At 43.3% G+C, this 27974-nt stretch overlaps 1 protein-coding gene across 17 annotated transcripts in view; it reads left to right on the top strand.

Annotated features, from left to right (window-relative positions):
• Positions 1-27974, top strand: part of PTPRT (protein tyrosine phosphatase receptor type T) — a 568067-nt gene that overhangs the window by 537634 nt on the left and 2459 nt on the right. For all 17 annotated transcript variants that reach the window (XM_083618319.1, XM_083618332.1, XM_083618326.1 and 14 more), the window contains 11 exons: positions 152-228; positions 3794-3830; positions 6697-6794; positions 7097-7213; positions 10046-10200; positions 13561-13696; positions 15537-15686; positions 19257-19430; positions 22749-22880; positions 24309-24434; positions 27052-27215. In XM_083618319.1, coding sequence (XP_083474445.1) covers positions 152-228; positions 3794-3830; positions 6697-6794; positions 7097-7213; positions 10046-10200; positions 13561-13696; positions 15537-15686; positions 19257-19430; positions 22749-22880; positions 24309-24434; positions 27052-27215 — 1366 coding nt within the window. The remainder of the gene's footprint in view (positions 1-151; positions 229-3793; positions 3831-6696; positions 6795-7096; positions 7214-10045; positions 10201-13560; positions 13697-15536; positions 15687-19256; positions 19431-22748; positions 22881-24308; positions 24435-27051; positions 27216-27974) is intronic.

The raw sequence follows: 27974 nt of genomic DNA, 5'->3' as shown, positions 1-27974 counted from the left end.
TTAGCAGTTGAAGAAACATCAGTTAGTGTTGAAAATCCTTTCAGCCTGAATCTTCTATGTTCTTTCTTCTTTCTGCTGTTCCTATTTTCTTTGATACATATGTTCCTGCCTTCAAGTAACAAAACAACATATTTTCTTTGATTATTTTCAGATGATCACTCCAGAGTGAGACTGCAGTTGCTGGAAGGAGATCCCCATTCAGACTACATAAATGCCAACTATATAGATGTAAGTGCTATGGAAACTTTTAAGGATCTTAATGGCGGGTGGGTGGGTGGGTGGGTGGAGTAAGTGAGATGATAATGTTTGTTCTTGGATCAATGCCTTGAAGTAAAATAGAATTTGGAGCCTCCAAGACTTTTTTTTACAAGCTGTAACTTTTCAGTCCCACCTGAAATAATCCTTTGAAATGCTTGCAACATTCCAAAATGCACAGTGATTTTATCAAAGCCCCAGCCCTGTGCAAATGTAGTGACTTCCTGATCTCCTGACCAGGATGATTAGATCAGAAACAAGCTCCCTTCTGTTGCGTCTCTTGTATCTATTTGTTCTCTATAACTAGCACATGCAAAGTGTGCATTGACATAGTAGTCATTTTTGTCTAATGGAAAGCAGGAGAGAGTGGGAGATTGTGATTTACAGTGCAATGGTCCCGCCTCACATTATTTGTTTTAGGAAAGAGGAAGCAGCCGGACCAGGTTAGATTATTTGTTCATCTAGGTTGGTATTGTTTAGTCTGAAAGGCAGCAACTCTAGGGTCTCAAACAGGTTTTTTGTTGGGGGGTTTTAAGATTACCTGTCAGTTTATCATTTTTAAATGGAACAAGGCCATAGCTTAGTGGTAGAGCACATGCTTTCCATGTAGAAATCCCAGGTTCAGTCCTTGCTGTTACTATAAAAAAAATCAGGTAACAAGTGATGGGAAAGAGCTCTTCTTGAACCCATAGAACAAGGGTGGAGAACCTTTGGCCCTCCAGGTGTTGCTGAACAACTCCCATATTCATCACCTTCATCATCATCTATTAAATTTGTATACCACCCTTCATTTGAAGATCACAGGATGGTTCACAACATAAAAATACAAAATGAGAACACAAAATGCATGATAAAAAACAAACAAAAGAAAACCAATAGCTCACCTCCTACAAAGACATTTTAAAAGGCCATAGCATGTTTAATTAGCCCAAGGCATGGTTATAAAGAAATATTTTTTGCCTGGCACATAAGGGTGTGCAATGAAGTCACCAGGTGAGCCTCCCTGGGAAGAGCATTCCACAAATGGGGGGCCACTGCAGAAAAGGCCCCTTCTCGTGTGGCTGCCTTCCGGCCTCTCATGGAGTGGGCACATAAAGAAGGGCCTCAGAAGATGATTGTAGGGTCCAGGTCAGTGCATATGGAGAGTGGCAGTCCATGAGGTATGGCAGCCCTGAGCCATTTAAGGCTTGAATAGGGCCCAGAAACTAATTGGCAGCCAGTGCAGTAGGGCTAGGATTGGTGTTATATGCTCAAACCACCTTGCCCCAGTGAGCAACCTGGCCCCTGAATTCTGCACCAGCTGAAGTTTCCAAACTGTCTCCAGCGGCAGCCGCATGTATAATGTGTTGCAGTAATCTAACCTAGTGGTTACCAGAGCATATATGACATAAGTTAGGCTATCCCTGTCCATATAGGGGTGCAGCTGGGTCACCAGCTGAAGCTGATGAAACCAGAAATACCTCTAAGCTATGTACCTGCTCCTTCAGAGGTGTGTAACCCCATCAAGAGCAGGCAGCCCCCCATCCAATCCCATCCAATCCCCTTTAACAGTGCCTCTGCCTTATTGGGATTGAGCTTTAGTTTGTTGGCTCTTGTCTAGTCCACTAACAAGGCAAGACACTGGTGCAGCAGTTCCACTGCCTCACCTGCAGATGTAAAGGAGAAATAGAGCTGTGTGTCATCCGCATACGGCTGAGCACATGCCCTCAGACCCCTGGCCATTGGTCATGCTTGCTGGGAATGATGGGAGTTGTAGAGCAGCAACAGCTGAAGGGCCACAGGTTCTCCATAGCTGCTCTATAAAACAACTTCCTGTGTTCATATGATTAAACCTGGAACTTGTTGTGTTCTAGGCATATGCCCAATTGTCGAGCAATGGTCCCTTCCAAACACTACAGAGACAAGAGCAACTGTGTCTAATACAATGTCTAGTTTGGCTTTGAACTCAATGGGAGTTTTCTACCAAGAAACAAAACAATCCAACTCATCAGGTTGTGTGTTTGGGTTGTTCAACTGAGTGGAAGTGTCCCTCTGCTCACCTCTGTCGCTTTCACAGCCATCAGATGTCCTGGGCTTGACACAGACCTGATCACTGCACCGTCCTGGCACTGAGATTAGGCTGAGTTATTTGCTCCCCTCTAACTGCCACTGAAGTTGCAGAGAACTGCAGAGCTATGGGATGCTGGGGGGTGGGGTGCGGGTGGGGAGTGGGGAGTTTGGCTTGTGCCCTAAGTATGCATCTTAGTATTTTGAAGCACAGGGCATGTAACCACTTGTATGCATCCTGATAATGTATAGCAATGGAAAGAAGGATGCAGACATCGTTTTGAACACTTTCCATCTCATTAATAGAGAGCTGTGGATTCATGACTAAATGGAAAATGTATTAAGCAAAGTATTTAATAGCAGTCCTGTTTCTAATGTAAGTCTCTTTAATCCTTAATGATATCACAATATTTTAAAGAGATCCTTCAATTAAGGGAAAGGAAAAACATATTTAATATAGAGCAACCCACACAGTTTTAAAAATCACTGATGCCTGAGTCAGTTTTGACAAGAAACAGATGTGTTGTTTTCAGATGAGGGGACACAGATTTCTGCATGTTCAATCTATTAATGACTAAGTAAGTAAGTCTTCCTAAAGTGAAAGCAGTTTTAATAGAAAATATGAAAATGGAAGATCTGGCTTTCATGTTTGCAGGGTCACATAGGGTGATGTTCCCTACTGGTCCTACTCAGAGTAGACCCTTTGAAGTTAATGGGCATAAGTAACTTAGGATCATTAATGTCAGGAGGTCTACTCTGAGCAGGACTTGATTGAATAAAACCATTCTCCCCTCCCTTTCTTGCTTTTGAAATATAAATGGTTTCAGAATTTTCACGACAGTAAGAAACATTGAAGCAGTTCCTGTGATGAGTTTACTGAATCATCAATGATACCCTGTGCTTTGGCAGCCTCATTAGAAGGCCAACAGATAGATGGTGAAGTGGGAAGCATGTCAGCAGTAGAGATGCTGGTGAATCGTGCTCCATCCCAGCTCAACTTTGACCTTTGGAAGCCTGTATTTCTCACCTTAAAGGGCCATAAATTGATCTTCACCTGAGATTTAGAAGCTAGAGAATCATTCCCACCCTTTTCCCACCCTGCTTTTCCCACTCTCCTACAACACTCCTCCCCTCAATCCCCATCCATCACTTACAATTAAACCACATTTACTGAGCAATTACAAGCAGCATTGGACCTCTGACCATAGATAGACGGTTCTCCTATCTCTGGCACCTGGAGCTCTATGTAGAAATGAACCACAATGCAGTGTTCTTGTATTTCTTGGGAAATGTCGTTTACACAGTATAGTAGCATACACAATGCTCCAGGTAGCTAAGGAGGGAGGGTTTCCCCTTCCCTCTCCCCACCGCAGAGCACTACTTCTCTTTCAGATGAACATTGATGTGCATGGTACCAAGCAAGCTTCTAACCTTACAGATGTGCCCCTGAGATGGGAGCCTACATAATTCCTTTCTTTTGTTTTCTTTGCAGGGTTACCATCGGCCTCACCATTACATTGCAACTCAAGGCAAGTATAGCGAAACCGCTCAGTGGTCCAAATGTCATGGTATAAACATTTAAAAATAAGTACATAATAATTGACCTAAAGATTTCTAGAAGTGACCTGTTGAGATAAATCAATAATAAAGGCACATTCACAATTCTAGGTTTCTGCATTAATTAATGTATTTAAAAAAATAAAAATAAAACCTGAATGGATGGCTAGTAGATGAATGGTGTGCATATTTGTGCAAATGTCTGTGCTAGAAAGACTGAATAAATAGATGATGAGTGGGGGCTCAGAGAAAGAAAACTGGTGTCCCTGCCTACTTTGACTTTGCCCATTCTTTGGCTTTGACCCTGACATGACCAGCTCCGATCGCACTGGTCATCAATGTCTGTGGCCCTTCACTTTTTTATTTTAAAAAATGAATTTCTGGTGTACACAAGCAGATCTCCCTCTTTTGCTAGGTCAATCCACAATAGCAGTGAGCACTGTTTTCTCTTGCCAATGGTAATGTTCTGTCATGCAAGCAAAAGATAATAATGTTCTGGATTAACAAATCTGGAACACAGGTTATATTGCTTTAGTTTTCACCATGGCTACCTCAGATAAGCATTCCCAATGCTATGTAGGCCTACTCGGAAGTAAGTTCACAATGACTACCCTAGATAATAATTTCTAATACTATGTGGGTCTGCTCAGAAGTAAATTCCACTGGGTTACTCCAGGGCTGGCCAACCCATGAGGCCAGGTGAAGCAACCGCCTCAGGCAGCAGGATTCCCAGGGGCAACAAATCCCCCCTCCAAGGAGTGCATTGCCTGCTGCTGCTGCCGCCGCCTCAGTATTAGTGACAGCTGTGGCATGCTCCGTCAAAGCCAAATCGATCACCTCTTTGGCAGCCATCCCCCAAATGCCACCTCTATGGTGGCCTCTTGGCTACTGGTCTCCTCCGAGCCTTGCTCCCAATGTAGATATTTATTTTCCCCTTGTTTCAGAGGTAGATCTTCACTCACCCCTTCTTCCATGGTGGGTGGTTCACCTCAGGGCCAACATTTCTCAGGCTGGCCCTGGATTACTCTCAAATGAGTATAACAGGTGTGAGGAACGTGTGGCCCTTCAGATGTTGTTGCACCCCAACTCACATCAAACCCAACCAGCATGGTCAATGGTCAAGGACGATGGAATTTATAATCCAGCAACATCTGAAGGAGCCCATGTTCTCCTTCCCTATTATACAGATGATATATTCATATAACAGATCAATGCAGCTACTGTTCTGGAAAGCAATTCCTTTCTGACTTTAGTATGTTATGTGTCAGAAGCGTGGACCACTGGGGGAGGCAAGCTTATTTGCCTCAAGCCTGGAAAAGATTATTTTTTATCAAATAAAATAGTGCCTCTTTCAATTGTTCTGAGACTACATAAAAAGAGGGAAAGCGGACTTTTAAAAGACAGGAAACATAAGGAGGAAATAAACAATCTGACGGGATGAAGAAATGGACAACTTGAGGAGGCATCAAAGGCCACACTGAGATGGGGGCCATAGGTTGCCCATCTGTGATCTACAAGAAATGAAATGATACAAAATCTCAGAGCTTGAAGGATAATTTGTCTTCTGCTACAGAAGCACACACTGTATCATAACTGGAAGATGGCAGAAAAAGCCTGTTTGGTTTATGTCACTCCAGAAAGCAGAGACTAAAGAGATTGGTATCCCTGCAGCCTACACACGAGAAAAGTTTTAAAGCTCCAAGAGGCAGGCTGATAAAGCTGAGTAGAGACTATAGATTTTTGAAGACTCTTTAATGTGGTGTGATAGATCTTTCGCTGCCCACTGCTATATACATTCAATAAACAACAAGAGCTGTTTCTGATCAGAGGCCACAACGGGGAAAAGAAAATGAATATGTATACTCACGGGCACCAGGAGTTCTTACTACCTTCAAGTCTCCAAAAATCTATCTTTTATACATTTGCTGAAAAGGAACAATCTACAAAAATATTCCTGAATTTCTCGGGCTGTTATTGGAGTGGGTGATTCATTTTTATTACAAACTGAACTTTTAGTGAGCCCATTCAAGGGGACCCACAATGATGCTTTTGATTAAGGAAAATAATCCAACTTTTTGCCTTTGATTTGAACAACAGGAAGCCCTTTTCAAGCCACAATATTCTTAGCACTACGTTTCAGTACTGTTAATGATACTTTCAAAAATAAAGTAATGCAGGACAAAGTCATAAATATGAAAAGAAGCATCTAGCAACATATCCAAGGGGAGGCAGCTTTCTGTTAAATGCCACACATTTTAATAATTAAACAACAATTAAGTTGTGACCCAGAAGTGTTAGGTTGATTCCAATGAAGTCTTTGTACAAGTGGAATGACTTCTGTTCATGCAATAGAAGACCTCACCTCACCCAATTTCACCTCACACATGCTCAATATGTTCTGGAGAGCCCCCAACCTTTTGGAGCAGGTTTGAGGGAGACAAGGTGGAAAGAAATGGAAGGGAAGTGATGAGCACTGACTTTGTTGGATTGAACCCACTATCACCAAAAATCTCATCAAGTAACTTGGGATTCTAGCCCTCATGTTTATCTAGTAATTACCCTTCCCAGGCCCAGCACTGTAGATTTTATTTTGAGTTGTGTCTTCACTTCCTTCCTCATTTGTCTCCTCCATGGCTCCAAATTGAACTACCAGTGTATCATTTTACATTCTGATCACTTCGTTGATTTAAAAGTTTTGTCACTCAAGAAAACACACAGGCAGTCCAGTCCACACTTTAGGAGGTTTGGCCTTTCAGCTGCGGTGGAGAAAGAAATGGATTGTGCTGCAATCAGCACATGGATGTGCATTCTCTCACACACACTTCTTTTCGCCCTCAGGACCAATGCAAGAGACGGTCAAGGATTTTTGGAGAATGATCTGGCAGGAGAACTCTGCAAGCGTAGTCATGGTCACGAACCTGGTGGAAGTTGGCAGGGTAGGATGACGATTGTTCAAAGCAAATGTGGGGACAGATCTTTGTCTCCTCCCACTTTGACAGATGGACAGGGCAACCAACATATCAAAGCATTGACCTGCAAGGTGGGGGGGGGGAAGGGTCTCCTTCACTGGAGGTTTTTAAACAGAAGTTGGATGTCCATCTGTCAGGGATTCTTTAGCTGTGATTCCTACATTGCAGGGGTTGGATTAGATGACTCTTGGGGTCCTTGCCAACATATGGTTCTATTTGTAGCCATACATAATGTGCTAGCATTCAGTTTGTGATCTTTATTGTCATAGGTGAAGTGTGTCAGATACTGGCCTGATGATACAGAAGTCTATGGAGATATTAAAGTCACCCTAATTGAAACAGAGCCATTGGCAGAATATATCATACGCACTTTTACAGTTCAAAAGGTAAGGACACACTAGCCCTCCCCTCACCAGCAGATTCTTTTTCTTGCTGCTAGGTCAAAGCTGTTCGACATTTCATTCAGATTACTGATGGGTAGCTACGGAGTTGCCAATACTATTTCTAAGTGTACTAGAGACAGCTTAAAGGAGGATAACACTGTCAGTGACAGCTATATTCTACCCAGTGGCGTCGCTATGGGGGGGCGGTGCATTCCGGGTGCCATGTCTAGGGGGGTGACAAGAAGGCACCCTGCGGGGGCTCGTTGGGCACAAGCAGCCATCGCGCAGCTGCAAGCCGAGGATCCCAGCGCCGGCAGCAAACCACTATGTACAGCACATGTGTGGCATCGCACACATGCACTGTACATAATGACGCATGTGCTGTACATAGGGGTTTGCCACCGGCTCCGCTCGAGCGCTTTACAGACGGCAGTGGGATTCCTCCAGTGCCGCTACAGCCGCATATAGAGTTCACGTCTGTAGCGGCGATGGAGGGATCCCGGCACCATCTGTACAGCACTGGAGCGGCGGCGGCGGCAAATCGCTATGTACAGCGCATGTGTGGTGTCACTACATACGACGCATGTGTCGTACGTAGCACGCCGCACATCCGCCCTACGTAGCGATGCCCCGCCCCGGATGTCACAACGCCTTCGTTCGCCCCTGATTCTACCTTCCAGAATCAGAGGCAGCATACCAGTTGCTAGATGGCACAAGCTGGCACAACACTTTTGCCCTTGCATCCTGCTTGTGGGTTTCCCACTGGCCTCTGGTGGGGCCACTGTGGGGAAATAGAACGCTAATCTACATAGGCCTTTAATCAGACAGAGGTCTACTTATTTCTTAAGCGATGTTCCTATATGATCAGAATGGTGATGGTTAACTTTTATTTGTATATCTCAGAGAGGTATAACCTGCTCTCAGATTTAGAAAATGTATACGTTTAGGCTTGTGTCCAATGCAGCGCTAAGTAACCATCCCTTTTCTGCAAGGATTTATGCTTACGCAACAAGCCTTTCACTTCTCTCCACAGCTCTAGTATGTTATGGGAGTTTCCCCAGCCATTTTGAAGCAGATTTGGAGAGGACACAGGACACATGCAGAGAGAGGAGAGGAGAAGCCATGTTGCACGAGTGTATACCTTTGCACTGATGCGACAGTTACTTAGTGCTGCATTAGATACTAGCCCCCCGCTTTGTTCATTTTACACATTTCAATTAATTCAAGACAATAATATATTTTAGAAGCACAAGTACACACAACACCAAAGAGCAGAAGAGAAACTTAAAAACAGAATTAAATTAGTGAAAACATTAAAAGAGTTGTCAGGGCTGCCCAAGGTCCCAGCTCACAAAGGACCAACGCTGCTTCTTTGTTAAGTACAAAAGTCTTTATTGAAGTTCAGTTTCACTTCCAGAGCCGCAGCGCGCAGCACTACGTCTCAACTGTTAGACCGCTGATGCTCCGTCTGAGTCTCCTCCCCCCTGACACCAATTTAAGATTCTAGCCTTACTCCACCTCTTCCTTAGTTCCTTCCGTCTCTGATTCCGCCTGGCCGTTGGGGTCTCGCCCTTTCTGGCCTCTTCTGACGCTGAGTCCCCTGAGCCTTCCCCCTCCCTCCGGCGGGCTTTAGGAGCTGGTTCCCCATCCGGGTCTCCTGCTGTTCCCCGCGCCTGTACATTTGAACTTGGCGCGCGCGCCCAGCCGGTAACTTTCCTCCTGACCGTTTCACTGCTGCTGCTGTCACTGCTTCCCCCTCTGGGGGGGCTAGCTGCAACTGACCTCCCCTCCGTTGGAGGCGTGGTTAGCCCTGACTCACTCTCTCTCCCCGCTGGAGGAGACGCTGGCCCTGACACATGTGACTCTTCCCCCCCCACTACGCTCTGGTGGGGAAACTGGTCCCAATCCCCCACTGCTCCTTTGGGGTTCCCCTCTGTCTCCTTGTTTCTGGTGCGTCCCCCCTGGGACCCCCCTTGCCCTGACCATAGGCGCCCCCTTCTGGGAATCTTCTGATTCGCTGGAGAAGCTCATGGAATCTCTCGGGCCACTGTCATACTCCCCTACGCTGCCCTCGGATTCTTCCCCTTCGCTCTCCATTTCCTCTCTCCCCAGTGCTCCTGCTCCTGAGTCCCTGACAAGAGTAGATAAAAAGGAAGACCACTGCCATTTTCACTATGTTAGGATTTTCTGAATTGTTATTCCTCATTTCACTTCTGTTATTAATTGGGAATGTAGCCTAACTGAATATGGTTCCCCATTGAAAGGCAGGGAGGCCTGGCATAATTGTGTACCGTTTCTACTTTGGAAGGAGTCAGATCCTTTCATAGTCTTTTTTTTATTTTTTTATCCAGCTTGCTGTTGGGTAGGTTGCCAGGCCATTTCTCACTATGGCATAAATGTTCTCCATTCAAAGCTTGGACTAGCTTTCAACATATTTCTGCATGCAAAGGCTTAATCAGCTTGCTAGTGTTCATCTTGTCCCCCACACAAAGCCCTGATTGGACTCGGACTATTGCGCATCCTTTCCTCTTCTGTGAAATTAACTGTTCAACATCTCCTGCTAAAATGAATCCATCATAACTGGTTGGAAACCTGTTGTTGTCTTAGAGCCATCAAAGTGGCTTTTTCAGTTTTTCTCCTCTACCATGAAAAGCTGTGTATACAAAGTATATATGAAATGTTTTTGGGTGGAATTGGGTTTAAAATGTGACACCATTGTAAAGAAGTGGCTGGTTGGGGTGGGTGGGAAGGGTAGATGGCAGAGAATTGATGGTGGTGGTGATGATGATACTACTATTACAGAAAAAAACAGTTGTTTTTTTGTATCCTTCTTAGAAAGGCTACCATGAGATCCGAGAGATCCGCCAATTCCATTTCACCAGCTGGCCAGACCATGGGGTTCCTTGTTATGCCACTGGCCTCTTGGGTTTTGTTCGACAAGTGAAGTTCCTCAATCCACCAGAGGCAGGGCCTATTGTTGTGCACTGCAGGTATGCCTTTAATTCTCTCCCTCACTTCTTTTCATCCATTTTCCTCCTGGTTGTGCTCATTCCCTTGGCCCAGAAGGCACTCCACTACCTTGCCCTAGGGGGTCATGGGAATGAATATTGTGCAGCCTAAATCCCTGCTTTATAACAGGATCCTCCCCCCCCCCAAAAAAAAATTTGCTTCATGCATTAGCCTACTGCAGATTAACCCCTATTAGGTGTGTCACAACCAAATGGGAGAGATATGTGCTGTCACACAGAAGATGGAGCAAGCTTGTTTTCTCCTGCTCTTGGAGGGTAAGACCCAAACTAATGGATTCAAGTTAAGAGAATGGAGATTCCGACTAAACATCAGGAAGAACTTTCTGATGATAAGAGTGGAATGGACACTTTCAGAAGGTGGTGGACTCTCCTACCTTGGAGGCTTTTAAAGTAGAAGTTGGGTGGCCATCTGTCATGGATGATTTAGTTGCAATTCCTGGACTAGATGAGCCTCAGAGTCACTTCCAACTCTACAATTCTATGATTTTGTGGTAGCCCACTGCATGAGGTGGCTGCTTCAGCCTTCCTCATTGGTGGGTCAAACTTGATTGCACTACACATTTCTGAAGTCTTCCACTTGGAGGCTGGGTGGTAGAACTTACCCATAATAAGCTGCAAAGTTTAAAACAGGCATCATTCCTTTGCAACAGTTATTTTAAAAGGGGACAACTTTTTTTTCAGCCCAAGGGACGTGTTTCCTCATGGGCAACCTTTTGGGGTCTATATGCCTGTGATGAGTGGGGCCAGGGACAAATGTGGCAGAGCCAGAGGCAGAAGTGAGTGGAGCAATGGATATGAATCTTACCTTTGTATGCAAGATCGTTCCAGTCATACAAGACCCAGATTTATCTTCACATACACATTTCTCCATCCTCATAAGCGAATGGCATTACCGCAAGTTCAACAACACATTGCAGCCAGGCGAAACTCTCAAGGAGTGCACACAGTAAAGCCAAGGAGGAAGGTGGATGGCATGGAGAGAGTCTCAAGGGCTGGAATGAATGGTCTGATGGGTCATATTATTTCCCCAGGCCTGATGTTCCTCATCCCTATTTTAAAGCATGTTGATAGATAGCTGCTGGTTCAGGTCATGCCCCTAGTGGCACTGATGAACCCGAACATTTGATTCCTTTTCTTTTTAATTTTAGTGATCAAATGACATTCCCTCCTTTTAAAAATTTAAATGACTAGCCCAAAGTAGTAATTACTAAATTTTCCCTAATGCTTCCTTGGACAGTATTACTGTCATTCAGTATTTATGAAGTGCAGGGTTCCTCTAAATATAGAAATCTTACAGCTATTTGTTATAATTTTGAATTGCAGGAAGAGAGTTAACGTTAGGGAAGGGCCATTTATTCACTAAGATTATTCATATTATTCCTTCCCAGCTGTCGATTGATCTGGGCCATTGATTCATTGCCATTAATGTTTCTCTGCTTTGCCCATACTTCCTGCATCTGAAATTTCTCATGCTTTTAGGAAAAAGAGAAAGACTTTCTAGTTTCTTCTGTTCTTTACAGTTTGGGAGAAGGGAGATCTGTGATAAGGCTTGTATTTAGAGCCTAAACATTTGTTCATCCAAACCTGAGCTTTTGTGCCTGGGACAAGTAGCTGGTAGATGTTACTGGGACCTGTTGATGGTCCTGTGGATCAATGAAGGGTAGAGGTGGTAGCTGAGGGGTACAGCAGTCACCACTGTGGAAATGTGTGGTTGCTAGCAAACTTTTCTTTTCCTGGGGTGAATAGTCAATCAGCCACTGAGTGCTTGCCCAGTATTGACTGAGGTGCAGCCACCACCACCTCCCAGCTACTACTGGTGCCACTTGCCAGCACTGATTGTCCCATAACAGCAGCCAGCGAATCCTATGAGTGGCCTTCTTCACCAGCCAGTAATAAGTAGCTACTTCAGCACCACTTCACTTCAGCACCATATTCAAGGCTCTGTCTCAAAATCTGGTTTTCAGAAGCTCGTCTCTTGAATACTGGAATTAATATCAGATAGAGCATCCTGGGTAATGGCAGATCACATCACCCTCATCACAAAAAGGCAAACTACAGAGGCAGAATCCTCAAAATATGTATCTGTTGGTGCTCTGCATGTCTTCAGATGATAGGTTTATACATTTCAGTTAGAAGGTTTAGAAATTCCTCCCCACAGCAGGGAAGAAACAAATGCTTGCAAATACAAAATTAGCATGTTGGGGAGAAAGGTCTAGACCAGCGGTTCTCAACCTGTGGGTCCCCAGATGTTGTTGGACTACAACTCCCATCATCCCAGCTCTGGCCTTGATAGCTAGGGGTGATGGGAGTTGTAGTTCAACAACATCTGGGGACCCACAGGTTGAGAAAGGCTGCTCTAGCCCATATTGGCTGTGAGTCCTGGAAGACCTGCTCCTTACCTTGCAGGCCTTTTTATACCTGGCCTGGGAGGATGGGGCCCTGACTGACTCCAGCTACAAAAGCCAAGGCTGCTGAACAGAGTCTTGGGCTGGGGTGCTGGTTGGGGAGGGGGGTTGTTGAGGGGAAGGTTGTTGCTGTTTTGATGTTTGATTTCTGATGTTTTAAAATACATTTTTAATGGATATCTATCGACTGGTTTTATTATCTTTTGCATGTTGTAATCCACCTTCAGTATACTAAATAAAAGTGAGGGTTGCAAATATTTAAACAAATAAATAAGTGCAAACATTACTGGACAGTCTTAATACCCCAGATACTCAGAACGGTGAGATGCTTGCTTTGAAACTTCTTGCGACCAGGTCTGGATATCCACCTGTATGATCTGAATAATTTGCATAGGGCAAAGATTAGAAGGAAACCACTAAGCATTGTCCAAATGTGTCTGTCTTGGAGAAAATGGAAGTTTGCTTTTAAAAAATGAAAAGCTGAAGAAAGACCCCTTTGAAATCTGACTTCAGAGTCTCTCTCTCTCTCTCTCTCTCTCTCTGCTTGTCAACAGAAATGAGTTCCACACCTGCTGTTCCAAGCTGTTTGACATACATATGTGTTTTCGTTTTTAATTTAGTGTATTGCAGAAAGTACGACTTGCTATCTTGGGTCTTCTTTTCCCTTTTGGTATTTTCTCCATTCTTTCTTTTAATATCTCTGCTCCGTACCTTTCCCTGAAGTTTTCTAGCCTTGCCTTCCCCAGAGAACTGGAGTGGCACTGCAGTGCTGTCCAGACCTTCAGGCCAAAGAGGGACTAATGAAGGAAGACAGCTGAATTTACAACACTCATTCCCACCACCACCACTGAATGCTCTGCCTTTTCCCGGTCCATTGATCTGGTCCCTGTTTCTCTCTCCCCCCCCCCTCCTTCAGTGCTGGTGCTGGGAGGACAGGGTGCTTTATTGCCATTGACATCATGCTTGACATGGCAGAGAACGAAGGTGTGGTGGACATATTTAACTGTGTGCGGGAGCTGCGATCCCAGAGGGTCAACTTGGTGCAGACAGAGGTAGGTGTAAGGATGCATTTTCTTGCCTGTCAGCTTGTTTCCAAGAAATAGCTCTGCACTACCAGATGGCTGTAGCCTATATAATGGAAGAAAAGGCAAACATGTGAGCGTATCTAGTATGCCTGCGAAGCCTGGTCAATTAATCCCTTGGTGCAATTTGTGGAATTATGTTGAAGGGTTTGCAAAGTGCCCCTAATTAGTGGGCCAGCAGATATAATTTATTAAATTTATATCCTGTGCCCTTCCTCTGGAAGGAGCCCAGGGTGGCAATGATCTATATTTATTTTTAATACAAGTACCTAAAAAAGCACAGGCTGCTGGCTCTATCTGAGAAGAGGCATTTCATGTACACATCTCATAATCTAGTGCCTGAATATGACACGCACATGCATCATTGAAAAACAAAGTCTGCTTTCATCACTGGAATCACACAGCGTAATTTGTAACGCACAAGCTAACATTAAACATCTATCATTAGCTTCCAAATCCATCTCACAAAGCTGCTGCTATTAAACCCACCAGTTTCCATTAATTGAAACACAGTCTGACCTATATCCAGCCTCTTTAAATTTCCCCAGCAATCATTCAATTCAAATCTACTTTTTAGCTGGGAAAATCTGAGGTGGCCATAGTCCTTGTTTTGCATTCAGCATTTGTAATCCAGGCAACTTCAAAATGAGAGATTTGATATGATCATCATTACAAGTTCGTATACATTATGTTCATCCCACCACTCACTAGAACCGGATTCTTAAGTAAGGGACGCGGGTGGCGCTGTGGGTTAAACCACAGAGCCTAGGACTTGCCGATCAGAAGGTTGGCGGTTCAAATCCCCACGACGAGGTGAGCTCCCGTTGCTGGGCCCCTGCTCCTGCTAACCTAGCAGTTCGAAAGCATGTCAAAGTGCAAGTAGATAAATAGGTACCACTCCACCGGGAAGGTAAACAGCGTTTCTGTGCACTGCTCTGGTTTGCCAGAAGCGGCTTAGTCATGCTGGCCACATGACCCGGAAGCTGTACGCCGGCTCCCTCGGCCAATAAAGCGAGATGAGGACCGCAACCCCAGAGTAATGGACCTAATGGTCAGGGGTCCCTTTACCTTTACTTCACACATTACACCTCTTATCCATACACATATTTTTTTTTATACCCCAAATGTAAGAGATTATTTTGACAAACAAGTTTTTGCAAACATATCACAATGCAGACATGTTGATCAAGGATCTGTGATTGCCGTCAGCACCCTGTTGAATGTAAATATGGTGGCAAACCTGGGTTTGTCTCCATTGACATAAGTAGTGAAACGGCCCTTTTAGAAAAAGCAGTTATGTTCTCAGAACAATCAATAATTAAAAACCAGGTAAAGTATTTAATAGGTAGAATATGTCGCAGAATAAAAGTCTATGTCCACTTGTACACCTTTGCTTAAGCATGTACACCAGGAATTGTAGTTACTTGTTGTAGAATGTAAATTGCCATATGCATGAATGGTGCTATAGAAATAATTAACTGGAATCAGTTTTAATGCTGGAGATGGATTAAGATCCAGGCAAAACTTTGCCTATCATTCCACCTGCCCAAATGCTTTTTAAAATGCATCTGTTACCCATGTTTTGACATGTGTTTGCCTTGGCATTGGGTTTGCTTTTATCCAGGAGGGGAAAACACACACACACGGTGATAAAATGCAAGCACTTCCCACTCCAGTTGGACGGTAGGAGTGTTTTGTTGACCCGAGAACTCTGAGAGGGAATGTTGGGCATTTCATTATTAAAGTAGGATGTGTAAGATTGATCCTGAGGAGACTGACAATGATCAATGTACAACTTCTTACTGCGTAGGAACAGTATGTCTTCGTTCATGATGCCATTCTAGAAGCATGCCTTTGTGGCAACACAGCCATCCCTGTTTGTGAATTCAGATCCATATACTACAACATCAGCAGACTGGATCCGCAGACGAATTCCAGCCAGATTAAAGATGAATTCCAGGTAAAATAAAAATAAAAATGCAGACCTCGTATTTTGTCAGTCATGGAATAGGTGATGACTGGCATGTCTCAAATTATAATAGGGTGCCAAGGATCCTCGCATGTATAATGTCAAAATGTCCACATTTGTCACATTCCATGTATTAGATACAAAAGAGAGTGTACATAGCTCACAATGGTATATAGTCAGATTACAGATTTTCCCTTCCTTCTGGGAATGTGGAAGCACCATTTATAGTAAAAATACATGGTTCAGTAATGGAAACCAAAAGAGGGTCAGACTGAAAAGACAGTGGCTATTGGGAGGGGTCCGTTGCATGGATATGTAAGTATGAACAAGTATGTTCATGTATGGGGAGTGGGGGAGAAATTTGAATCAATTCACATTTGAAGGCAAACCTATCTAGTTCACACTTTATGAAATGCTACCATCTTCCAAATTCACACTTTGAATTTTGAAAGTCATCCTTCGAAATTTGTACTTCTCTGAATTTTGCAGTGCAGTTTTCCAGGCAAGTGAAGTTTACAAAAATTCAATTACAAGAGTAAAGTATACAAAAAGTGCATAAACAACTGGAAATAACATTCCAAATTATTAAGGGTATATGAGTATATTAGAATAAATATACACCAGAATACTCGTTCTTACTTTTACTTCTACATAACCACAGGCTGTCCTCACACACCTGATGTTGTGGGACTGGGCTCCCAGTTAGTATGTGTTTAAGCCAGGCATAAATTAACTACTGAGGTGAGTTTCTTGGTTTGCAGTTTTGTTTGTGTAGCAGATGTCTGTGCATCAGATTGCATTATTTCTCTCCATTTGCAAGACTGCTGAAAAGTTACAGTTCCATGAATCGAAGAAAAGGTGATCAACGGGTACCACAACTTCTGCTGCAGATATTTAGTGCTTACACGAAGGAAACATTTAGGTTGAATGGACGCTTTCGCTAATGTTTGCCTGGGGCTGTGAAACAAAAATGTAACCATTTCTCTCACAGCAGTGAACAAAATGTTCTGCTTCCATTCACCAAATTGTTTGTAAATTGGTTTATGTTACAAAGCTCACCTTGCTTCATCTGAAAATGGCCATTATGAAGCTAGAAGATGGACTTTCTCCCTTTGAAGTATGCCCCAATCTCATTAACATTTTGTTTACAGCTCTTTTGTTTGTTTCTTCGCAGAGAATCGAAAGGTCATATATCTCTTCCAAAACACTGCTTTACACAAAATAAAAGTGCACTTTTAACCAATAGATTCCATCAGTTTGCTGCTGCCCACTTTTGAACAGGGTCTGGTGGGAAACATCAGCGATTTTGCTGTTTGGCTGAACATTAAGATGGCCTAATTTAAGTTTCACAATCCTGCTTCAGTACCATCTCCAATATGCCCAAGAGGTGCATTCCATATATTATTTGTGTAGAATGTTGCAAATGGTTATGAAGATCTGGTTTTAGGGAAATGTAATATGCACCCCATAAGTTACTACAGCGCCCCACTCATCTTCTCTGATTCAGAAAAATAAGCAACTTCCTGGCTCTTTGAAAACTGCAAGACCAGTATTCAAAGCACCAAGAAGGTAGACAAGCATCTATCTCCAGTGAGATATTCTCAATGTATTTGCCACGAGGAAAGCAGTTGGACTGTGTAAGAAGTTGCCACCAGGTAAATAGTTGGAGGCTTTCTGGTGGGGGATGCCGAGACCCTATCGGGAATGTGGTGGTGTCAGACCTTTGAAATTAAGAGCACCAGCAGAGCCATGTTGGATCAGGTCAAAGGCCCATCTAGTCCAGCATCCTGTTCTCACAGTGGCCAACCAGATGCCAATGGGAAGCCCGAAAGGAGGACTTGAGCACATCAGGAGCTCAGGTCCTGGTTAAGGGCTAGATCAAATCTACAGATCTGGGCTCTGGCACCTTCTTTATATAAATGATGAATGGGCTGGATCTCACTGTGAAACTCCTGTGTAGTCACTATGCAATGTACACATTGAAAAAGTGGCTGTCATACATAAAACTAGAGTAGATTCTGATTTATGATCACTCTATGTATCTGAATGACACCCAGAGGCCTTTGTTGGTACCATGACTTTAGTTTGCTGATCTGTATAAAGAAGATTTAGTTTCCAGCTCCTGCCTCTTAAATAAACCCTATGTGCATTAACTGAATGGCTGCAGGGATGGAGAGAAGAGACCAGGGTGACATTAAAAGGTGCAGGTTTGCTTGTTTTTACAGCTAACTGCATGATCTGGAGCTGTGGGCATGCTTGAGTGTTGGTTTATCAAGATTAGTGGGAAAGACACATTGATGAATCACTAAGAGGCCAAATGTCTAGCCCTTCTCATGATGCAGCTCATCATGTGCATCCGGGCAAAGGAGTGTCATTACAAGGAATTTTAGGTTCTACTTTGTGCCAGACAGTTGCCTGAGAGAACTCCATCAAAAGGATTTAGCGCTGCAGGAGAGCATTCTGGCCTAAATAATTTTTTTGGATGGCTCTAGTTATCTATAGCATGCATCAATTCCCACTGAGATCACAGATTTGAGCATCACACATGGCTTTGACAGTTTGAAGTCTTTTTATTCGAATTCTGATTTTAATGTTTGGAATACCATGGATCTATGTGAAATAATAAATGAGTGTTATTCAGTATGGTGTTGGTTCAATCAATTTAATAGCTACGTAGGAAAAACTGGTTGAGCTTCCAACCTTAATATGCTTTCTTAGATGAACCATAATGATTTTACAAGTTTAAAGGCATGAACAAAGGCTCTGAGTGCACCCATTTTTAGCAAAAGCTGATATAATCGAAAGATACACAGTACCTTCTGGTTTGCATTTGACTGAGAATACAGAGAATACAGAAGTTCAAACATCATATTAATATGTCACTATGATACAGAATACTGCTGAGTAATATTCCTTGATTTAGCTCTTTAAACAGGAAGAAATGAAAACACCCAATAACATATGAAGTGTAGCTGGAGTACAATGTAATAATAAATATGAACATTTAAAGCTGAACTTTAGTCAAGATGGGCAGATTTCACCTATCACAAGCTTGGAAGCTTCAGTGACTCTTGCATGGTATGGACATTATCTGGTCTTACTGTTAGCATAGACATCCAAAATAGCCACAACTAAGGTGATATCAGAGATGACTTGCACCATTATGTTTTATGTGTTGTCACTTGGTCATATTTTTCATGCTCTTTGGCTGCTCAGATACCTTATTGGGTTCCTGCAGAAAAGAATATTAGACAGATACATTGTCTGAAATATTAAAAATAGTCTCAAAGCAAGTGTTCTGTTTTCATTTAAACCTGTAGTTTTCAGCACTCTGCAAGCACTGGGGAAGTTTCAAACCTGAATTATGAAGGAAGGTGATTCTATCCTCCCTCACCCCAATGTAGCAGTATGAGTTCCAGCCTTCCATGTTGAGAAGATTTATGAGTTCAGTCTGGCTGCTGTCAGATAGATTGGCAAAAGAGAACGCTTGCATTTTATGTGTAAAATCACATCTTTTTATGTTAAACACTAATCAGCTCCTGTTTCTTCCCTTGCCTACAGACCCTTAATATAGTAACGCCTCGAGTACGGCCAGAAGATTGCAGCATTGGACTCTTGCCAAGGAACCACGACAAGAATCGCTGCATGGATGTACTCCCCTTGGATCGGTGCCTCCCCTTCCTTATCTCTGTTGATGGGGAATCAAGTAACTACATTAACGCTGCACTCATGGATGTAAGCAAACCTCACTCTGAGGTCACGTTTTCTTCTGTATAGATAATTAGAAAATGGGCAGCTCTAGCTAAATACTGTCTGCCTGTTACAGTGGTATGTTTAGTAGGATAATTTCTCACAATAATGCTGACAAGTTTTCCATAATGATTTTTAAAAATATGAAAGCTGCATGGTGGCACATCTCATTGTCTGAGTTTGCTCTTACTGTCTGCTGTGATACAGCCCAGGCACAGGTTTCCCACCACAGTGAGAATTAAGCAACAGCAAAATCTCTGTAAGAGAGGGCAGTGCTTGTCCCAAGAAGACAAGGAGAAGGCATCAGGCTGTCATTTTCTTAGAAATGAACCAAAGGGTTGCAGCTCAGGGGTAGAGAATGTGCTTGGCACATGAAAGGTTTCAGACTTAATCCCTGGAATCTTCAGTTAAGGTGTGCGAGGACCTTGGCTTGAGACCATGGCTAACAGTACCGAGAAATGTAGCCCATACTGATTAATGGTCTGCCTCCATATAATGCAGCTTCTTCTGAGAATAGAATCATTCAGCTGTATGATTCTGCAATGTGAGAATCTCAACTAAAGCTTCCATGGCAGATGGCCATCCAACCTCTGCTTAAAAACCTCCAAGGAAGGAGAGTCCATCTCCCAAGGGAGACGGTTCCACTGTTGGAAAGTTAGAAAATTATTTCTGATGTTTCGTCAGAGTCTCCTTTGTTGTAACATGAATCCTCTCTTCCTTTGGATGGTCATTCCTAAGAGCAGTCTCCACTGCAAAGTGGCTGCAGAAATATCCCCCCCATAATTGGGAAGGGGGCACTTGTGTGTGTCTTCCTTGCAAACACCCCCATATATTTTCCCTTTAGGATGTGTTTTTATCTTCCAATTGATTTTGTTGTTATTCCCTAAACTGAGTGCCAATGGAAATGAACCGCAAGCATACTGGTCCCGCAAACCTGTCTGCTTATTCCTTTTCCATTGTCTATTATGTGCTTAGTTCAGGCTATCGTTGTTGTGAGAACCTCTGCTGTACAATCAAATGTTTGCATCTCTTACCCCCCCCCCAAAAAAGGCTTAAGATACATTCAGACACAGTATGTAGTCTTGTCAAAGTGATTCAGAGGCTCTGTGATAGTGGGTACATATCCGTTATCTAACAGCCGAGTGAGCAAAGGCCTTTACTGCTTCACTAAGCAGAAGCTGTTTTCTGCACAACCCGTCTGTGTCTAACTCTGAGTTGTGCTGCTGCCAGCAATGAAACCGCCGTATTTTTCACATCTACAGAGATTGGACAGTGATCAATTCCACTATGAAGCTGAGATCATCCTCATGTCTTACAAACCCCTTCTGATCTTTCACCCCCTGCCCTTATTACAGATTGGAATTTTTTAAAAGTGTTTATTGACTAATAATCAGCAGTGACCTGTGAGGGGGTAGAGGTGCGGCAGGCAGAAATAGGCCACCATTTTTGGACAGCAATTGAGGGGAAGGGAATGCAATACAGACACACACATAAGGGCCTGGCGTCCTTAACTGTGGTTCAGATCTATGTCTGCGTCAACATTAACAGTGGTTAATTGTTTCCCAGATGTGCTTCTACCCTGCATTTGAACCAAAATTGGTTTCAAATGCTGAGTTAGAGGCATTTCATAGTTGGGATGAACTATGGTTAATAGTGCAGGCATAATATCAAACCATGGCTAATGGGAAATTGTATAATGGAAGCAATAGAAACAAAGGGGGAGAGAGCAAAGATCAAGAAAGCGGGCAGTCTTGTGGCCCATTCCCAATCTCTTAATGTTTGGCATTACACCAGCACTAGTCCTGATCCACGTTGGTCTGATCTCTATTTTTGAGTAGGAACAGAAGGTTATGTATCCTCCAATTCCACTGGCCAATTGTTTCAAGGAGTTAAATGTCTGCTTTTTAGACTGATCCCTTATGCTAATCCACGTGCACTCCACAGATGTTTAGAAGGGATTGTTTACTCACTTAAACCGTAAGCCAAAGTCAAAATACAATAATGCTTTACATATGTAATCTCTTTTCATGCCAGCATTTTCTTATACTTTAAAGGACAGACGAAGCACAGGAATTTTGTAAATCCACGTGATGGCAAAGGCATTGTCAATTGCAGACTCTGGGCATGGTGGGTAGGCTAATCAGAACAAATAATGGGTAGCTCTTCACAGTTCTGTAGAAGAAGGAATATTGTCAGGTGCAGTTTGTCAAGTGTAGTGTTTCAGGCAGGAGGCAAATTGCACACACCCAAACTCCTTCTTCTACATAGCTATTAAAGGTACTTATGATATGTCCATAATCTTCAGAATACAAAGTGGTGGGGGGTTTTTGTTGTTGTTGTTATTAAAAAAGAAATAAAATTAATCACTCAAAATTGTGAAGAAAAAATGTCAAACCTTCAGCAAATGTGCAAATAGGATGGAGGGGGGATTTAATCAGTTCCCAATTATAGGCAAACTTACTGAATTTCCCCTTGCCAAAGCAATGCATAAACTGAAAAACAGCCATTCTTTGCAATTTACGCTTCTCTGAATTTTGCAAAGCAGTTCTCTAAGCCAGGTAATGTGTGAAATTTGCATTTTACTAGGGCAAAGTGCATAAAATTGCATTTATTAGTGAACACAGCATATAAACATGCATTGTTGAAGAGAAAAATACAAAGATGTACATGTTATTGCATACAAATGCATATATTAGGAGAAATTTGCACTGGACCTGATTCTTTTTCTTTTCTTCATAAAGCCGCCTTTGCAAACTGCATCACAAACTGGTTTTGGAACTGTGTGGAATTGAAAGAGTAGCCTTTGTTACAACACAGGGCTGAATTGTTAAATGAAAAGAAGTAAACAGCTCCTGTTGTGGCGGGTGGGTGGGCAGCTGTAGCAGATGCCCATTTTGCAAGCCTGCTTATATCTTCATATTCCAGCCACTCTGCTTTCGATGTCTTTAGGAAAAGGGAAGTCCTCCTTCCAGCTGTCCCCTTCAGTCATTTCCTCAAATTATTGCCATTATTTTGCTGAGTCTTGACACATAAATAATTCATAAGGGATAATCCTTGTTCTTATGGCACTTCTCTACTGAAATGTCTTCATTGGGATCCCATTACAAAGGCTTCATTCATTCAATGTGCAGCGATAACAAGGACTGTGAGGTGTGATTTGTATAATCTGGTTACATGGCTTCATTTGCCTGCCCACAGCCTCCTGGGTTTAATATTCTTCTGAAATCAATGGTGATTGATTTTCCCCACTAACATTAATCCCTTCTTTTTCTTTCTCTCCCTCTCCGCCAACTTTTTTGTCAGAGCCACAAGCAACCTGCTGCCTTTATAGTTACCCAGCATCCTTTACCCAACACAGTAGCAGATTTTTGGAGGCTGGTGTTTGATTACAACTGCTCCTCTATTGTGATGCTGAACGAAATGGATGCTGCACAAGTAGGTAGTTTCTTTGGGGGGTGGAGTTGTGAGTTCGTACAGACTGATTTCTAGAAAACTTATTTATTTCAAAGCAGTTGCTTCTCGTGTGATTTTAAGATCAGAGATGAGCCTTGGCAGTCATGGGCTCCTCCCAGATTTCTTTGGACAATTATGTTGATCTTTGTTGCAGTGAGGGGAGAGATTCTCACATGTTGAAACTGCCATATCTGGGGTTGGCTCAAGACTTCAGGCAGTATACTACTAATGTGTCACATCAGCACAAGGATTTCTGCTTGCGCAATGAAACATTCCCCTTCATCTTCTCATGCAAGCCCTGCACCATCTCCAAATCTGATCCGGAGGGTTGAGGGGGGACCCCTAGAACTGATTAAAAGGATGTACAGGGGGACGGAGGTAGCAGAAATTCTTGTGCTGATGGAACATTTGCCTTAGTGCTATGTTGGATTCCACCTTTGATTTCTACCATGGCAGTCATGAGGCTGTCTCATCACAACATGTCATTGGCCTACAACATGTAGCAAGGCACACACTCAATTTGGTTTGCTCTGTCTTGAAGGGTCCTGTTGAAGTGATGTACCCCCAGAGGCTAATGGATTCTGAAGGATTCCAAGGGGCTCTAGCGAATTTTCATATTGATTCAGCTGATGCTCCCTATTGAAACTTTGGCACTCTGAGGAATGTAGGGACCATTCTGGATGCACTCTCAATCCCAAATTCAATCTTCAGGCTTCAGAGGAGAGTCTAGCTGCTGCTTGAAGCACCATTTAGACCCCTTTCTTGCATAGACAGAAAGAAAGGAAAGGGAGATACCTTGGCCATTTCATGTTTAACGCTAAGTGCACTCCTGAAAATTTCTTAGAATCACTCCCACGTAAAAAAAAAAAAGGCACTGATATGCCCCCTCACACCATGTTCATGGATGACAAATAGTCCCACAAAAATATGGAAGGAAATTTTTTTCTTTGCCTTATGTGTGAGACACTGTTGAAAGCTTTATCTGAAAAAAATCACTTCTGGCTTCATCCAACAAGAGTAAGCTACAAGGCATGAATCAGTTTGCTGGATGCCTTTGCCTTACAAAGTTCTGGGTTCAGAACAGCATGGAGAGGAGAAATGTTATCAAGCATCTGCTCTTGATGGGTTTTCAAATTCCGATGCATGCAACATCCTCTAAGAAATTATTGGTTTGGTCAATTCTTATGATTGCCAATTTGATGTTGGGGGGCAGGAGGCTGAATACAGGCTTCCCCCATATTCTATATTCATTATGTTATATGTAGATGGCAAATCATGTTAAAGGTTTCACTATTATAACTGGCTATTTTCTCATTGGATGTAATGGGTTTTCGTGTAAAAGCTTGTATGTTGCGTTTTCCTCCATTCTAATTTTGGTTTGTTGTGTGCTTCCCTTTTCTCTCTGAGCAGCTCTGCATGCAGTACTGGCCAGAGAAGACATCCTGTTGTTATGGGCCAATCCAAGTGGAATTCGTTTCTGCTGATATTGATGAGGACATCATCAATAGGATATTCCGGATCTGCAACATGGCAAGGGTAAAAAGATACAATCCCTGGTTTTAACACTGGCATTTAGTCTGGAGCTGGTCTCCATCAGATCAGTAAGCTTTAAGTATACAGAGGTCTGGCTGCAAAGTTCTCACACACAGGAATAGACTTATACCAAGTCAGATAATTGAGTGGCAGTGGCGCTCCAAGGTTTCAGGTGGGGGGTATTCCCAGCCCTCCCTGGAGAGGTCAGGGGTTGAACCTGGGACCTGAGTTACGGCCCTTCCCCAAGTTGCTTCTTTCCCACTCAGGTGGGCTTCTACCACAGGCTTTGTGAGCTCTCTCTTCCTCTCTACTCCCTACTCCCCACACCAAACCTCAGCTTCTACTTCTTATGGTTGAGGGCTCCCTCTCTAGCTCCCTAGCAGTTGTGATCTCTTGTCATTCCACAGCTTGAGTTATCTTTAAAATACTATTCACACTATAGCTGCAGCATATCTCCTTCTGCCTCCAGTTCTGTTTCCCTGGAGACTACACCTCCTTCCAGTTGTCCTTGAATTCCCCTGATTGCCCTTGATCTTGGAGGAGCTACGCTGGGCAGATCCTGCAGCAAGGAAGTGGGCAGGAAGCCAGGGTGGGCAGTGCTAGTGAGAGGCAAGTGCCTTCCCAAATCAGGAGTTCATGCCCGCAGCCCTCCCCAATTGCTGGACTCCTGTCATTAACAAACCTGGTCCCCCCCCACCCCACCGAGATCTTACCATGTAAGACACAACTTATCCACCTAGAAATATACTTTGCCCCTTTTGTTCTCCCCCCCCCCAATTAATTTCCATTGCCATCACTGGATGGATCCAGGATCTGCCATAGGGATGGTTAGGGAAAGGATCTGAGTCAAATTCAGCTTCCACATTTTCAAAGAATTTAATGTTGCTTTTTAGCACTCAGACATTTATTAGTACAGAAGGGTCATTTGAGGTAAAACTTTTTTGCCATTTCCCAACAGCAGGCACTTGCATACCTCCCCCACATATTACTAGCATGTCCCTACACACTCTTCTGTCTCTAGATATGACCCATTCCTGGGAAATGTCTGATCCCTCTAACCTTTTACCTATCCTTATCCTTGAGCCTGAAGATGAAAGGGAAACAGAGTGCTTACAAACTATGATTCTCTGAAAAGTCTCATGAAATCTTGTACTGCCAATGGCAAAGATTACATTGATGTTCACCATCCGTCAGAGTAATTTGTCCCACGCAATTAAGTACCAACTCTTTATTGATTGCTTGTCTGTTAAAAAGGTGGTCATAGTGGGCCTCGGGGAGAAAAAAAGACATACCTTTTTTGTCAGCTACTGTATAAATCAGATACTAATTCCAAGAACTAGCTTTCTGCAAATGTTTGCTCATGACATTCAGGAGAGGAAATTATTGATCCTGTTAGCTACCAGCCATCCCTTCCATGATCTAAACCAGTTTTCAACCAGTGTGCCATGGCACCCCGGGGTGCCTTGAACAACACTGGCCTCCTTCTCACCCTCCTTTTTTTAAATAACATTTTATTAATTTTCCAAAAATAACAAAAACATCATCCAAAAAAATTTTAACCATAATTTTGCTTGACTTCCCTCCACTCCCCCTCTTGTTTAGGGGTGCTCTCATTTTCCTACTCATATTGAAATACTGCCCCTCAATGAGGCCACACTGAGATTCACAAAATGTTTAGGGGTATGTGTTCCCCTGCGTCCCCCCAGAAAAAAAGCACAGGGTGAGAGGCTGCCAGCTCTGCAGGCAAGGAGACATAACTGGGTTTCTGAGCCCCACAGGGGTGCCACAGAAAGAATGCAGTTGGTCAAGCGAGCTGTGGACTAAAAAAGGTTGAAAACCTCTGTTCTAAACTGTGGATGAGGAACCTGTGGAAATTCAGGCACTGCTGGACTACAAATTCCCATGAGCCCCAGCCCTGTTTGCCAGGAATGATGGGAGTTTAGTGATATACACACCATACATTTAAAACACATTTATGTCACCTTAGCAGTCATGGTTTCCCTCAAAGAATCCTGCAAACTGTATTTTATCCCTCACAAAGCTATAATTCCCAGCACCCTTACCAAACTACAGTTCCAAGGATTCCTGGGGGGGGGGGGGGACCATGACTGTTAAAGTAACAAGAATATTTTACATGTATGGTGTGGATGTGACCCTGGAAACCAATATCTGCAGAACCACAGGTTCCCCACACCTAGTATAGATCCATCTCATTCCATGTGTCTCCAGACAGTGATTACAAGAGGTTTGATTTGCCTTGTCTTGACATGGCACCTGCAGCCTCATTTCCTCAAGCAGGAAAAATAAGCAAGTAAAAATGAGCAAACCTTGCATCAGTTCATCTAGCATAACTGAATACCTTCCTGTTCTCATTGTTTACTTTCCTGATGTGCCAACATGAATAAACTTCTTTGGGGAGCCTTCCCTGCAAGTGAAAAGTTGCTTCCATTGGTCTCCTTTTACAGTGGGCAGTAGGAGTGGGCAGTAGGAAGCCTCTTTCTTACAATGGGATATAGAGGAGGACTCTCAGAAGACCAGAACATGGACTTCTGAGAGTACATAAAAGGTTTCATACAAGTCCTTCACACAGTCCAACCAAGATGTATTTCTTTTCTTTTAGCCCCAGGATGGGTACCGTATTGTCCAGCATTTGCAGTACATTGGTTGGCCAGCATATAGAGACATACCTCCTTCCAAGCGCTCCCTCTTGAAGGTGGTCAGGAGGCTAGAGAAGTGGCAGGAGCAGTATGATGGGCGAGATGGGAGAACTGTGGTCCATTGCCTGTAAGTAGTTTGCCTTTGTTTTCTGTGCTAAATATTGGTTACAAAGCAGAAAAGCAGGGAAGCACTGCTGATGAACTGAGCCTTCAGGTTTGCTGCTTTGATGGAACACCATACCCTGCATTTGTACATGTGTATGCCATAGTGCTGCTGATCCAAATGCCTGCTGAGCAGAATTGCATGGAATTGAAGGGCCAGAAAACATCATCTAGTTCAGGGCTGGGACAAGTTGAATAGGCCTTGATCAGCGTCCTGTGGAGGGCTCCTTTGTCCATTGGTAGATCCTGGGGGCTTATCAGGGGAGAGCAGCAAGATCTAGTCACCACTTAAATTTCACAAAGTAACCCCAAGCAAGCAGTGTTCCAGGGCATTGTTGGAAATCTAAAGAGCAGCTAGATCTGGTATGCATCCATGCTGATGAAATGCTAGACAGGAATGTTTGTTTTTTGGTTGTTTTTTTGTTTTATGGCCCTGATCTGCTTAAGTATTGGGCTGCTGAGGCAAGATCCTTCAAACCCAACACTCCTGATCTTTAAAATAATATCCCAGTCTATCATAGAATAGAGCCTGCTCAAACCTTTGGAATATTTGTGTATCCCTATGGATCCCATAGTTGGTGTCTGCTACTTCCATGCGCAGCTTTGCAAATGCAATAGGGTACATTGCATGGTGGGGTGGGGCAGGGGGAGAGAGAAATAAGCCACTCCTCAAAGTCCTCAGCTAATAAAAATTCCCCTACTTTTCCCATGTCTTTCCTTATGC

The sequence above is a fragment of the Podarcis filfolensis genome (genome assembly GCF_964270895.1).
Source record: "Podarcis filfolensis genome assembly, chromosome: 6".
Taxonomy (NCBI): Eukaryota; Metazoa; Chordata; class Lepidosauria; order Squamata; family Lacertidae; genus Podarcis; species Podarcis filfolensis.
The sequence above is the reverse complement of the archived record's forward strand: the minus strand, read 5'-3'. Positions and strand labels throughout refer to the sequence as shown.